This window comes from Drosophila innubila (genome assembly GCF_004354385.1).
Source record: "Drosophila innubila isolate TH190305 chromosome 3R unlocalized genomic scaffold, UK_Dinn_1.0 2_E_3R, whole genome shotgun sequence".
Taxonomy (NCBI): Eukaryota; Metazoa; Arthropoda; class Insecta; order Diptera; family Drosophilidae; genus Drosophila; species Drosophila innubila.
Window position 1 is genome coordinate 6,542,034 of NW_022995380.1, and position 14,895 is coordinate 6,556,928.

Genomic DNA, 14,895 nt, shown 5'->3' on the forward strand with positions numbered 1-14,895 from the left:
ATGACGGCGGCGGCTATTTGAAAAGCTAACTGCCCACATAAATGTGCAACATCCACACCCACGCCCACACATACACACATACACACAAACACACACACACACTCACGCATAATCAAACTGGCCACAAAGTACCCGGCCAATTGTGCCTTGGGGGTTAGGGGGTGGGAGATGGGAGATGGGGGCGCAGAGGGGCAAGGAAAATCAAACACAAATTTCAACCAACCAAACAAGAAACAAAATTGAAAAAAATAAAATGGAAAAATTGAAAAAATTATGAAAAACTATCAAAACATTTACATGCGGCGGATCCACGCGGCCAACGCGACGGCCATTTATCAACTGACCAACTTCCCAAACTGTAGAGCGTTGTTGTTGTTGTTGTTGTTGTTGTTGTTGTTGTTGTTGTTGCTGCTGCTGCTGTTGTTGCTGTAGTTGGCTGACTGGCAGTCGTTCTGCGCTGACGGCGTCGTTTCATCTTTGGACGGCAAAGAAAAAGCTTTGCTCGCTGGATGCGGTTGGAGGCGGACAAGTTGGTTTGGGGGGGGAAAGGTCTGTCTGTCTGTCCATAGAGGGACCGAATCATAAGTAGTATATGATTATGATGTTTATTGAAAAATTAATTTGCGCCTCGTTTTGGCTGCGGGTCTCATTTGCGTATTTCAAAGCGCAATGAATAATGATGAAGATTATAAAAACTCTTGACGCGTTTCGTCTGAGAAATTAATATTTGTAATTGGCTATAATTGTTCGTGCCAACAACCGAACTCATACTCATAGTAAACTCTATAGAAAAAGCATTAATGAGGCCTCGCACTCGCCTTTTGTTATTTCAATATTTTAATTGAAAAGAAAGTGGCATTGTTGATTTTTAATGAACCGCTTAACTGACAGCAGCAAAATGTTTTAATCAGTCACTTGTTTTGGCTCGCGATGGAAAATATATACCTACATATAGAAATGCCACGAAAAATAAGATTTAAAAAAAAAAAAGGAAAATTAGAAATTCTTGAAATATTTGAATTGTTAGCTTTTTGTATCAAACAATCTTTAGATTATAAATAGCTGCATTAAGTGATGGAATCAATTAATAAATGAAATTAATTTATGCGGCACGAGTGGAACATTAGCAAATTTTGAAACAATAAACGACAAATTTGTTTTTTTGTGAAAGCAATTTATTTTGAATATATGCATATTTTATATTTATAAATTAATATAACTCACTTTCTATAGAGGAATTTGTAATTTTTAACTGAATGATCTTGTTAAGTTTGGATTTATATATTAATAGAGACAGTTATTTAGTAAGAATTTATACATTTTGTATAATTTTATTCTCATTAACATTAGAATTTTTAATATTCATTATGTATTCAGTTCACTTTCAATGGGAGCAAGGGGAATTTCGTGTTCAAAAGCCTCGTTTACTTGTTCTAATTGAGCTGATTATTCTTCGGTTGCTTCATTAAATATGTATGCTTCCCTTAGAAATGTTCGCCCATCATTAAACCAAAGCAGCCCCCAAAACGACTATGCCCAAAATTCCCCCTCACGAATACAGACAATACAATGGCTGGCAAAACTTTGGAGCAAACAATTTTCACATAATAATCCTTAAAATGAGTTTAATTTGTAGAGTAAAATTATAAGCAGAGAAAGGACGATAGAAAGCAAGAGACAGGAAATGAAAGGGAGTGAAAAAATCACAATGAGTGTGTAAGGGAGATAGATGTCTTTTGTGCCATTTATGAAATATAATGAACTCCAAAAGTTGGGCTTATCCTGGCAAAACCTTTTGTTGTCGCTTGCCGTGGAGTACTCGGAATTGTGGGGGGAGGTGCGAGAGGTAGGAGAATATTTTGGGATGCTGCATATTTTTTTTTTTTTTAGATTTACGTTTGATTGATTTGCCATGCTGGCTACTCGATTTATGCGCAACGATAAGAATTTTATGGTTTATCTTTGAGGTGTGCGACGTAGACATAAATTTAGCTGTGGGGAAAGAAAGCGAAAGAAGAGGCATAAAAAAACATAATTTCCTGGTCCAGATTGCAGCTTTGTGATAAGATGCTGTCGTCAACGAATGAGCTTTTCATCATCATAATGATGGGCTTATTGTTTATTATTTGTATGCATAAATACATACGTACATATATATGTAAATACACAATCGCTTTTACATACATATGTAGTTGGATTGTTATTCGGGCAGCGATGCGACATTTATTAACTGATTGCTCATACGCCGCGTGCGCCCGCTTGAAGCACCAATTAAATTTTCCCTTGGAAAAACTGGCAACTGCCGAGACTCCAAAACGTAAGCAGACAGCGCGACGACGCTGCCGCCAATTACGTTGACAGCAGAATTTAATAAGAAGCGGCAACAGCAAGCGGCAAGCGGCAAGCAGCAGGCAAATGAAGTCATGAATGTGGAAGCTGCGACGTGTCAGAGCGAGACGACGCATACGGGGGAGACAACAGCACTGAAAATGCAAACAAAAAGCAGAAAAAATCCAAAGTGGAAATGGACAAGCGACGGTTGCGGTGGCTGCTGCTGCCGCTGTCGCTGCCTCTGCTGCTTGTTATAAAATGCTAATACGCGCAGCAAAAACGCTTTGAAGATTGAATTATTCAATAATAATTAGGCGTGCGAGCGGGACAGCCGAAGATAGCAACCGGCAGCAGTGGCGTCGTCTCGCTCGCACAAAACTCACCACACTGGAAACGAACGGCGGTTGAAAAGAAGGCGGCGCAAGAAACACAACACAAAAGTTAAATAAGAAAGAAAAAAACGCAATGAGAGCGAGCATAACCGAAACAGTTGGGCCAATAAAAATGGTGTCGCTGCTGGCGATTGAGTGGCGGGTGCGAGCGAGCGAGCATGAGAGCAACATCAGGCCGGTTTAAGAGCCACCACAACCACCAGCAGCAAAGCAGGTTTCATGCGTATCTGTGTGTGTGCATGTGTGTGCATCGACAGCAGCAGCGACAGCAGCGCTGTGGTTGCGCCGCCGTCAGCGTTCAGTTGTAGAACAGACGTGATCTCAAGAGGACGTGTCTCTCTCTCGAGTTTTAGAGCCGCCGACAACGAAGTCGAAACGTGAATTAAACGCCACATACAACAACAGCAACAACAACAGCAAATGAGCAGATCGTGTGCGTGCGAGTGTGTGTGTGTGTGTATTAGTGAGTGTGTGATGAACGAGCGAATTAATTAAAAGATAATCACAACAAATTAACGACACATATTTTTGCAATTTGAACTCGCGCGTTGCCAATTGCCGCTTGACAGTGCAATGTTTCAATAGAATCCACAACAACAACAGCAGCAACAATTGCAACTACAATAACAATAATTACAATAACAACTAAGTGCAACTGAATATCACTGGCTATATGTTAAAGCTGTCCAACAACGTGAACGTGAACGCAACGACCAGGAGCACGAACAGCAGCAGCAGCAGGAGTAGAAGTAGAAGTGGGAGCAGAAGCAGGAGCAGCAGCAGTTGCAGGAGCATGACAGTGACTGGCCTGCGTCAAACGATGACCAGCCCGACGGTGCCGCCAACCACAACGCTGAGCAGCTCCGGCAGCAGCAGCAGCAACAGCAGTTTGAGCAACACGCTGACCTCCACCGCCGGCAGCGCTGCACTGCATCCGCTGTCCAGTCCGACATCGCCGTCGGCGTTGCTACTGGCACATCAGCAACACCTGCTGGCACAGCATCAGCAGCAACAGCAGCAGCAGCAGCAGCAGCAACAACAACAGCAACAGCAGCAACAACATCAGCACGCATTGCAGCTGGCTGCAGTGCATCCGGCGCCACATCATCTGCATAAGAGCAGCTCCAGGCTGAGTAATTTCAGTGTCGCCTCCTTGCTGGCGGATACGCGACCACGCACGCCCAATACCAGCGATGCGCCCACGAATCTTTCCAGCTCCGCCGCCACATCGCCCATCTCACAGAGCAGCGCCGCGGGCACACCGCCGCCAGCAGTTCAGCCGCCAGCTGTGCCGCCCACGCACGCGTTTCATCCCGCCGCTGTAGCGCATCACGCCCACTTGCTGCAAGCCGCCCATGCGGCGGCGGCAGCGCACGCCCAAGCACATCAACAACACCAGCAGCATCAGCAGCAGCAGCTGGCCATGGCGCAACTGCGTCAGGCGCAAGCGGATGCCCGCGCCAGCTCCCCACCCGCCTCAGCCTCCGCCAGCTCCACGCCCAGCTCGACGCCCGTAGCGCTGCATGCAATTGGCGCCAGCTCCACGCCCGCCAAAAATGAACGCCACTCGCCGCTGGGCGGCAGCAGTCACACGGACTCCGAGTTGGAATACGACGAGGACATGCTGCACGAACATGACGCCGATCACGATGAGGAGGAGGACTCCATTGTGGACATCGAGGACATGAATGCCGACGATTCGCCGCGCTCCACGCCCGACGGTCTCGACAGCAGCAGCAAATCTCTCGAAAACTCCCACGGCGTACTACACGGTTCCGGTGCCGGCTCCGGCGCGGGTCAAATGCAAGCCACAATCCTATCGCCAGCAGCATTAGCCGCCAGCGGTCATGTGCCCATCAGACCAACGCCATTCACAGCTCTGGCCGCTGCCGTCGCCTGGGGCGGCATGGGAGGAGGCGTGCCATGGCCAGGAGCACGCCAAATGCCGCCATTCGGACCGCCGGGTCTGTTTCCAGGACAGGGTTTCGGAGGAGGTAAGTGTCACAAGCATTTGATCTGAAAAATCTATGGAAAAAACTGCAAAGAAAACCAATTAGCACTGAGAATTTCAATTATGACGCGTTCACACCTGCCAGACATCTGGCACACTATTAGTGTACACATACATATGTGTGCCAGTTTAAACTAAATATTATTTACCAGTAGTAACATTAACTAAATACTGCTTGCGGCTTTCCAAAGAATGTGTGCAAATATTTGAGTCTTTGGTATATTATAATAACTGACTAATCCCAGATGACACTGATCTTATATGATATTAATCTTTATAGAATCGAGTCTTTTGTTGTACAAGTAAATATTGTACATGTATGATTGCTTGGCTATTAAAAGAGTGGAGTTAAAAAAATTAATCAAAAGTTCTAAAAGTCTTAAATTTCGCTACTAAAATTGATAGATTAATGTTTTTAAATTTATGCAAATTTATTTAATTCTCTAAAATAGACATAAAATGTAATCTATTTGATTTTAAAAGAAATTGATGATTAAAACGCGATTCTTATTTCTGATTTAATCTATTTGCATAATATTATAAAATGTAAGGGAATAAAACGAAAGAGTTTAATTTTCTTAAGTAGACATAAAATATAATTTACTTGATTTTATAAGAAATTGATGATTAAAAGCAATTCTAATTTCTAGAATAATCAATTTGCATAATGTTATGAAAAGTGCGAAAGAAAACGAAAGAGTTTAAAAATATTTACTGGAAAATTAAATCATTAAATATGCGTATAATGCGATTAATTTCAGATTTAGTTGGCAGCACAATTTCTGAAAATTTTCAATAAGCAGTATCAATAGATCATTGTCTCCATTTTGTAACGAACACTCGTTGTTTAATTGAATTTAACTGACCCGCGCCTCAATTGACGTCTGTATGATAATGGCTGCCATTGGCGGCCATCGGAACTGCGGAGCTGCGGGTGCGGGCTTTGCCTCCCCCCCTCGCCCCGCCACCCCTTCTCCGCTGCAGATGTTGCCTTCACCTCTGCCCCCGCTCGTTCGGTGCTGATGTCTGATGTTGTAGTCAAAGTGCGTGGCAATTATTCCGTCGCTTTAAATAAAACAATGAAATGTTCTTGATTGCGATGACCATTTACTCGTATAATTCACAACAATCATGATTATCATTTATTGTTGTTGTGTTAGTTATTGTGTTTGTTGTTGTTGTTGTTGTTGTAGCTGCTGTTGTCGCGTCGGTTTTGATTTAACTCAATTGTCGCGTCTGCTTATTCATTATTGCATTGGCGTTTTTCATTGTGTTTTTGGTGTTTTCCGGTCTATGTCAGCCCCCCAATATACTATATGCTGCATATGCTATATTAGGAAAGATATATGGTCCTATATATCTGACTAAACTGACTGGCCAGACTAATTGAAGCGAGTCTGACAGGTCTGGACGATTTGTATCTGCATGCACAATTCACACTTTTCTTGCATTTTCCGGCATCGACTAAAAAAGTGACCAAGCGCTTGCAACACTTGCCCCACTTGCCACATTTGCCACACTTGCCACTTGCAACACTGCTGTTGGTCACACCTTACTGCAGTCCAGGACATAGGCAAAAAAAAGCCCTAAAACTCCGACGGCTGACAGACATGTGAACTTTACCATTTGCTGGGGCAAAAAACCTATCGCGAACTTTGCATTTCCGCCCAACAACAACTATAACAATACCAATAACAATAACAATATAAACAAGCAGCTGTTTTTTTTTTTTTTTTGTTGCTCTGTTGCATTGTTTTATAAAGCTGTCAACGAGCAGACGCCCATGAGAGGCGCCACATTCAACATTGGTTTTTGCTATACACAACGCTCTGATAATTAGCATACTCCTGAATGCAGTAGTAAATAAATATTGAAAGAGTCTTACAGTTAGTTAATAATAAAGTATAATTATTAAATTAGTTGAAGTACTTGTAAATCTTTTAAGTTGGCTAATTATACTTTTATTTGGCATAAATATTTGGCTATAAAAATAACACAATTATTTATATGGAATCTACGTGTATTGCTGTCATTCAGTCATCATGTATCCACACTTTATTAGGTCTCTTAAAGAGCCAATTCAAATTGTCTTTAAACTGACAGCAACAACAGCAGCAGGAACAAAAAACTATTTCAAACATTTGCCGCTTATTTTGTCATTTGCTGTCAACTGCAGCTCCACACACACTCACACACACTCACTCACTCACTCACACACACACACTCGTAAACAGATACAACTTTATTTTATTTTGGCAGCTGTATTTTTTTCTGCTTTGAGTCTCATCCTCAGCAGGTCTCATTAGCGCAGCAGGTTGTCTCAACCTTCTCTCTCTCTCTCACACACTCTTTCTCTCTCTCTCTGCTCATTGTGTGACCTGTGCCGCTATCTGTTGCCGCATTATGTCAAGTGTTAGGTACTTAGTGCCTTTTTGCCGCTGCTTAAAGCAAAGTATCTGTGTATCTTTAGCTCCCGTTGTAGCTGTATCTGTATCTGTAACTGTATCTATAGCCAAACGGTAGCCCTCTGAGTGCGCTGTTAACTGGGCTTTATCAGCGGCGCTAGTTTCATGTTAGTTTCATGGCTGTTTCAATTAAATGAAATACCACAGGCTGGCATCTTAAATGGGATGCGATTAGGGGAACACACAGGTGGTGCAGTGGTGTGTGGCCAGATCTCTAGGTTTCTCCCAGCTCGTCATGGCTTTATGCCTCTTTGAGGGCCTTGGCAATTGATTTACATTTACGTGCAGTTAAAATGCCTTCGGCGTTGCCTTCATAATTTAACTAATTGCAAAGCGCAGGCACGTCACGTACTTTATGGCATAACCAACTCGCAAAGTGGCCTACAAGGTGCAAAGGGGATCGAGTGGGCGGTTAAGGGGGGCTAGGGGAGGTTGGCTAATGCAGCTGCAGTTCTTGGCAGCCATTATAGAAATTAATTTTCAAGCTGAACAAACGAGCAACAACTTGGGAGTCATTGCATAAATACAAACAACAGAAGCAGCAAGTACACACACACACACACACACACACGCACACACACAACAATTGTGAGAGTGAGTGAGATGGAGGCACAAATGGCAAACTGGTAGGTGTGGCATGTCAGCTACGCCCACCTAAGCACGCAATTTTTATTTGCAGCCAGGCAGCAATTTAAACGTTGACAGACGGCGACAGCCGACGGCTGCTGGGTCAGAGTAGGGGATCCAAGGGGCAGGCAGAGGATAGGAGGAGGAAGGACGTTGAACGGGGAGTTTGCATGCGTTTTAACACCATTCGCAAAAGGCCGCAAGCGAAGACGCCAAAAGCCAAAAGCTAAAATAATATTTGCATTCTGCACGCCATCTAACGTGTATAAGCTGTACTAAACACACACATTCGCAGAGCAAAGCTGCATGCTTGGTGGGGGCAACGGGCGGGGGCAGGGACTGGGGTAGACCATTGGGTTGAGGTGTGCTGGCGCAGACATTTTGATGTATGTTTTGGTAAATAAAATTTATTTGCATTAAATTACCAGGCAGACAAAAGCAACAACAACAACAGCAGCAGACGTCTGGCGAGAGGGAAAGGGGGTTTTGGGGGCAGGCGGGTGCTACGTTGCCAATGACTTGCAAGGTGTTGCTGGCGCAGACATTTGGTTATTTTTCATATATACATATGTTGGAAGACAACGGCAAACATTTGCTAAATGTTTGTAGACAATTGGTAGCTCAACTAATTTGAGTCACTGCCTCTCTTCCACACTTCCCTCTCTTTCTCACTATTTTTAGCTGTTTCTATGTGTGTGTGTGTACAGCTGAGTAATTAAAAGAGAGCTTCAGCATATTTGAACAGCAAGTGGGCAGCTGAAGCTGCGTGTTTGAGGCACTGTGCCCAACCCACGTGCCTCCCCCCCACCACTTCTTTTCGTCTGCCCTGCAACGTTGCAACGTTGGCCTCGTTATCGCCGCTTATCTTGCACAGAGGCAGCCATTGCTGATTAAAATATGCACCTCAATGCCTCGCAGGCAACAACAACGCATTCCAATTGCACTAGTGGACAAGTTGGACAAGTGGACAAGTGGACAATTGGACAGTGGGACATTTGGACATGTCGGACACTTGGTCAACTGGGTAACATGCAATGCGACAAGATTTGTCCACTGATCGCGCCCAGTTCTGAGTACAAACTTATCTATGGCAGCCGGTTTTAACACGCTCTTTGCTAATTAATAGGCTCTAATGAAAGGAGGCAGTTATCAGGTTTACAAATTAGAAATAGCTACAAAAAGGTTCACTTTACTATACCTATTTCATATGGCTATTAACTGATTGATTCCAATTAAACGTTTCTCTGGTGGATCATCAGCGATTGTCGACTTCTTCCCCAACTCACCTACATATTTGGTGCTAATTAAAAATCCTTCATTATGAAATCAGCTGCTCCAATCAACTTGTTGCCTGGATTGACCGTAAGCGTGTAATTGCATTAGCCAAACAAAACGTTTGCCTCGATTTTTATTCCAATCGATTGCAAAATGATTTTCACTACAAAAACGTTCGACAGTCCGTCTGTTTGACTGTCCGTCTGTTTGACTGTCTGGTGTTTTACTGCTGCCTATTTGGCTATGCGAAAACGCTTTAATGAAGAATTAATTGCCAGCAATTTGCAGCGCAAATCAATCCAACGTTGTCACCAAAGACCCGGGCCTGGCCATAGAGACAAGGAGACATAGAAACACAGAGACATGGAGACAGAGAGACATCGAGGCCTCTATCGATACGCGTAAATTTCACAATTGTTGTTTGACTGTGTGGCGGTGGTTGTTGCTGTTGTTGCTGATCGAGTCTTATATGTCGTCGTCTACAATACACCGGAGAACTCAAATTAATTGAAAATCCATTACAAACATAGGCTAAATGTCACAATTGGCGTTTGTGGCATGTATTTGCACAGTGCTGGCAATGGCGACGTATTGCCCCAGCAACAGCAACAGCAGCAGCAACAGCAACATGCAGCAAGCAACAAACAGCGAGCAACAACAATGGCAACAACAATGCCTATAAAAGCACAAAAAGGCGAAAACAAGTCTCGCACTCTGGTTTGGACGTGCGTGGCCGCCTTCGTCTTGCCCCTCCCCCTGCCACCCCCCTCTCTATCCCCCTTGGCTGCAACTAAGCTGGATCTGTTGCAGGTTATTTGTGCAACATCGTCGGCCCAAGCCATTGGTTTAGTTGATCCGGGCGAGCAGAGTGAGAGGAGAGGGGGAAAGGGGCAATGCTATTCAATTCCACTTGCTTTAGTTTTTGCTTTAGCCAGCAATGGAAATCGAAACCCCATTCCAACAATTTAGCGACAAATGAGCAATTAATTTTGAAATAAATGCAAAAGAGTGCAAATGCCTATAGATAGAGTGAGAGCGAGACAAGAGGAGAGAGAGAGAGAGAGAGAAGTGATTATATTGATGATGCGATTTAAAGGCATGTGACAAAAGCAGCCAAAGCTGTAAAACTTGACCGCATCGTTTATATGCTAATTTGGCAACTAATTTATGGCCATCACAACAAGAGCGTCAACAACAGCAACAATAATAAATATATATGTATGAAGATATAGATAACAGAAAAGAAAAAAAAAAAAAAAAAGAAGAAAGAAAGAAACCAAAATGAATATATCGAAATATATACATATTTATGTACATATATTTATAGATGCAGTCTGCGTCGTCTTTGAGTCTGTAACAAATCTCTCAGTGCTCATCATCATGATCATAATAATAACAATGATCATCGTTTCTTTATCTGGGTTTTCACATTTCGTTTCACCTTGTTAGGCTATACAAAACGCTTTTATGAGACTGCATTCAATACACAACACACACATACAGAAATAAATGAAATTATATGCATAATATTGATGCAACAACAACAACAACGTTTCAGAGATAAGACCCCAATCTGTACGATCGAGCTTGGGGCATTAACATAACTTTGACATGTCACACTAATTACTTAATGAGCTGATCAGTTTGTCTGTCTCTCTGTCCGTCTGTCCGTCTGTCTGTCTGTTGCAAATGCAACCTCAAACAGATTATTAGTTTTAGGAGTCAAGCTCTAGTGCTGGACACATGTTTCGTGCTGACATTTATTTGTTTATCGATAACATAATGTGCCACAAAATGTGTGTGTGAACAGGCAGCCAGTTTGAATATGTTGCAACTTGTATTTTGTGGCAGACTTGTTGTCGTCGTTGTGGCTAGAACTAAAACTGGAATTTCCTGGGAACATACACGTATACATATTTAATACTCATCTATATATATACAGTTTCAAAATGTGCTTCCATCTGGTGGCATCTTTCCATTGTTGTCGTTTAACGGACCATTTCCCAAGCCCAAAACGAAGGCAATGCCATCAATGCATAAAAAGCAATTACAATGCCAAAAGCACAAGCACAATTTTCGGTTTGTCACTCAACAATTTCAATTTGTGTAATTATGCGTAAAATTAAAGCGTTGCATATCATTTGCTTGGTGCTCTTCAATTTGATTCCTGCCCCGAACCGATGTCTTTCTCAGTCGGCTAAACAAAATGCTCCATAAATTACGCGTGCCTGCGTCTTCAGACTGGCGACTGACGGGATACGAGTACGAATACGAGTACGAGTACGAGTCCGGGTACAAGTTACGGGTTACTCGACTGCTCGACGGCTCGACTGCTCGACTGTTGGGCTGCTGACCCGGGGATGCATCTTTAAAATGCCATTTGCATCTTTGTGGCAAGCTCATTACTTTCATTAACAACACTCCAAACGAATGCCACAGGCGCACGATGAAGCAGCAGCTGCATCTGATCACAGACCCTTCACTCTTCCTGCTCTCCCTGCTCAACAGCTCCATTTCCAGCTTCAACTTTAGCGGCTGCTTTATAAGGCATGCACGTTTTTGTTTTTTTTTTTTCTTTTTGCTGCGTTTTTTATTCAACTGCCCAACCTCATCCTCGTCGGCTGCCGACTCGGTCTTTGTTTGCCAAAACAAAATGCCCAAATTAAAATTGTTTTGCAGTCAGCAGAGCGACTGAGAGTGAGTGAGAGAGAGAGAGAGAGAATCGAACTGGGGACATTGCATTTCCCGTCGCTGCAACTGCGACTGCGACTGCGACTGCTGCTTTGTCTGACAAATAGTTTAGACAGCAAATTTATTGGCCACTTAAAGGAGTAATTACCGTTTGCTGTAGATGTTGCCGTTGCCGGCTGCCGCTTTTAGCCATGACAAGGCCAAGGACAGCAGACGACAGCGCAAGTTGACAGCATCTCATTTGGCGCTTCAATTGTATGCAAATCTTTGCGGATTTAGTTGCTTTTAATTGGCCCTGATCAACATGGGGCCAATCAACACCTTTTAGTTAACTGCACTGCTAAAAAAATGTTCTGAAATCAAGATTTTTAGCTCAAAACTAAGAATTTTGGTCTAAAAAATGGGTTGAGAACTTTAAATTCTTAAAATAAGAAAACACAATTTGATTAAAAGAACATTTGGAATAAGACCAAGCTCTTATTTTCTTGTTTTCAAAAGAATGTTCTAATTTTTAAATTAATTGTTCTTAGACAAACATCAAAAATTTAGAAATGATTTTTAAATGTATAATTTTTTATTGTTGTTATAATTTTGATTTATATAGATTTTATTTTGTCTTCGGTACGATGGTTTTACTTTAAGAACAAAATATTTAATTTGAATGTTCTTGATTTTAGAAGCTAATCTTTTTTCTCAGTGTAACAATGGTCTATTTACATTCAACTAATCAACACTCTCTCTTTCTCTTTCTTACAGATGCCAATGAGCCGCCTCGCATCAAGTGCAATCTGCGTAAGCATAAGCCAAACCGAAAGCCCCGCACCCCTTTTACCACACAGCAGCTGCTCTCGCTGGAGAAGAAGTTTCGGGAGAAGCAATATTTGAGCATTGCGGAGCGTGCCGAGTTCTCATCGTCACTGCGACTCACGGAGACGCAGGTGAAGATTTGGTTTCAAAATCGTCGCGCCAAGGCCAAGCGGCTGCAGGAAGCGGAAATTGAGAAAATCAAAATGGCGGCACTGGGTCGAGGGGCACCAGGCGCACAGTGGGCCATGGCCGGTTACTTTCATCCGAGTCTAATGCATCTGGGATAAGTGGCGGCCAAGTTGGTGTGCACTCCAAAGTAACACACCAGCAGCACACCACAAATAAAAAGGAAAAAAAAATATATTAAAAAAAAACAACAGCCAGAACGACAACCAAATAACTGAGCCACGCCCTCGGCCCCAGCCGCCAGCACGCCCCCCAAAGAGTCGTGTTTGCTTAAAGAAAAACCCCAAAATTTTGCTGTGATGTTAGCGCATTTTAATTTACGATACTTCCAAATGTTGTTTAAAATGCACTCTGTAAATACTGTAAGCATATAGAAGGAGCAATGGAAAGATAATGAGAATGAGAATGAGAACGAGAAGGAGAAAGCGATTCGATAGCGAACTCTGTAAATATCAAAGCAAAAAGCAAGCGAAAATGTTTCCTAATTGTACATAAAATTAGCAAGTAAACCTAATCAAGAATTCTTAAAAGCCAATTTGCGTTTAGAAATTGTTACAAATACACTGTATAGAATTTCGAAAATATTTCAAATAAATGAAAAGAAACAAAAAAAAAGAAATATGATAATGACATTGTAATTGATTAATTTATTTGTAAAACTCAAGTCAATAAACATATAAAATGAGAATCAATTCAAGCTTAAGCCGTAAATGATATTTGATTGTATTGTATTTTGTATTAAGTAAGTCTAGCTAAAAGAACGCATGTATTTAAAAAATACCTTTAAGAAACTTAACAAAAACAGCTATAACTATGCCGTTAATTATACATAAAACCTAATATAATACACAGCCCTATATACATAGCTCATAAATTCATACGAAATACTACCATATAGTGTTAATCCTCTGTAGTTGTTTACACTTAAATCATAAAACAAAAATTCCCAAAAAAAAAAACTTGAAAAAAAAAACATAAAAAAACCAACAAAAAATCAACTGGAAATATATAATTATACGAACAATTTAAACAAAATTTTGTTTTATTCGTTTCCCCAGCAATTAGTAAGAATTTTAATGTATTTTTGAAAAATGGGTATACATACATTTATACGAAAAAAATTCAAATAACCCAGTGCGCCAATTTGTGATGTAAGCTCTGAGTTTTGTAGCTCTCAATGAATTTGTTTAACCATTAAAATAATTTTTTTCGGAATAAGGTCTGATAAGAAAGCAGATTTTAAATATATACATTTATATATACATATCGTAATTGCATATATATAAAGAATGTGCAAAGATTGATTCCATATCATGACGTACGTACGAATAAACCCCACCTTTCTAGGTCCTGAAATTGCTTACGTAGATCGACTGCTGATCAGGCCTGTATAGACGTAGAATATATACACTTTACGCATTAGCTCAATTCCTAATAAGGCTCTGAATTGGTTCAGCATTCGTCAACATATGACTCAAACTACATACAGTTTAATAAAGTATGGCGAATTGGTTATGTAAGATCCATTTACTTACGACATGCAGAAATGTTACATCATATTCATTTTAGACTGTGACTATAGTACGGTGTTATAATCGGATCAGGCAATTGCTATAAATTTGTATAGTATTCGAATATGAAATTAATAATTCCTGAAGCTGTTGATGCTTAATTGCGGTTACATTCAATCGCCTGAATTTCACAATCAGTCAGTCAAGTGCGAAAAGCAAAAGCGCCAGAGCGTGCTTATCAACGATCAATTAATATTTAATTAAACAGGCGAGGGATATGGGGGAATGACGAGGCGCACATGTCGTATGCGTATTCTTGTTTACTCAACTATTGCTGTCGATCTCTACGAAACTAAGTGGAGGTTAAACACAGACACAATCATCATTATCATGCTCATTATTAGCAACAGCCGCTTCAGCTGAATTGAGTGATTATCAAATTGTAATTTTTATTTCTATGCGATTTGTCGAGTGTCAGACGGGTTCAATAACAGACTCCGAGCACTTGCTATATGTTATATATTTATTTTATTTATTTGTTGTTGACAATGTGCGAGCGTCAATCGTTATCGCGCTGAATTAAACCCCAATTAATTTAA

At 41.5% G+C, this 14,895-nt stretch overlaps 1 protein-coding gene across 1 annotated transcript; it reads left to right on the plus strand.

The window, feature by feature from the left end:
* The first annotated feature begins 3,028 nt into the window (after window positions 1–3,028).
* Window positions 3,029–13,154, plus strand: LOC117791813 (muscle segmentation homeobox). Its single transcript, XM_034631703.1, has 2 exons — window positions 3,029–4,717; window positions 12,549–13,154. The coding sequence occupies exons 1-2, from the start codon at window positions 3,397–3,399 to the stop codon at window positions 12,884–12,886; spliced, it is 1,659 nt and encodes a 552-aa protein (XP_034487594.1). The 5' UTR covers window positions 3,029–3,396; the 3' UTR covers window positions 12,887–13,154.
* The last annotated feature ends 1,741 nt before the right edge of the window (window positions 13,155–14,895 follow it).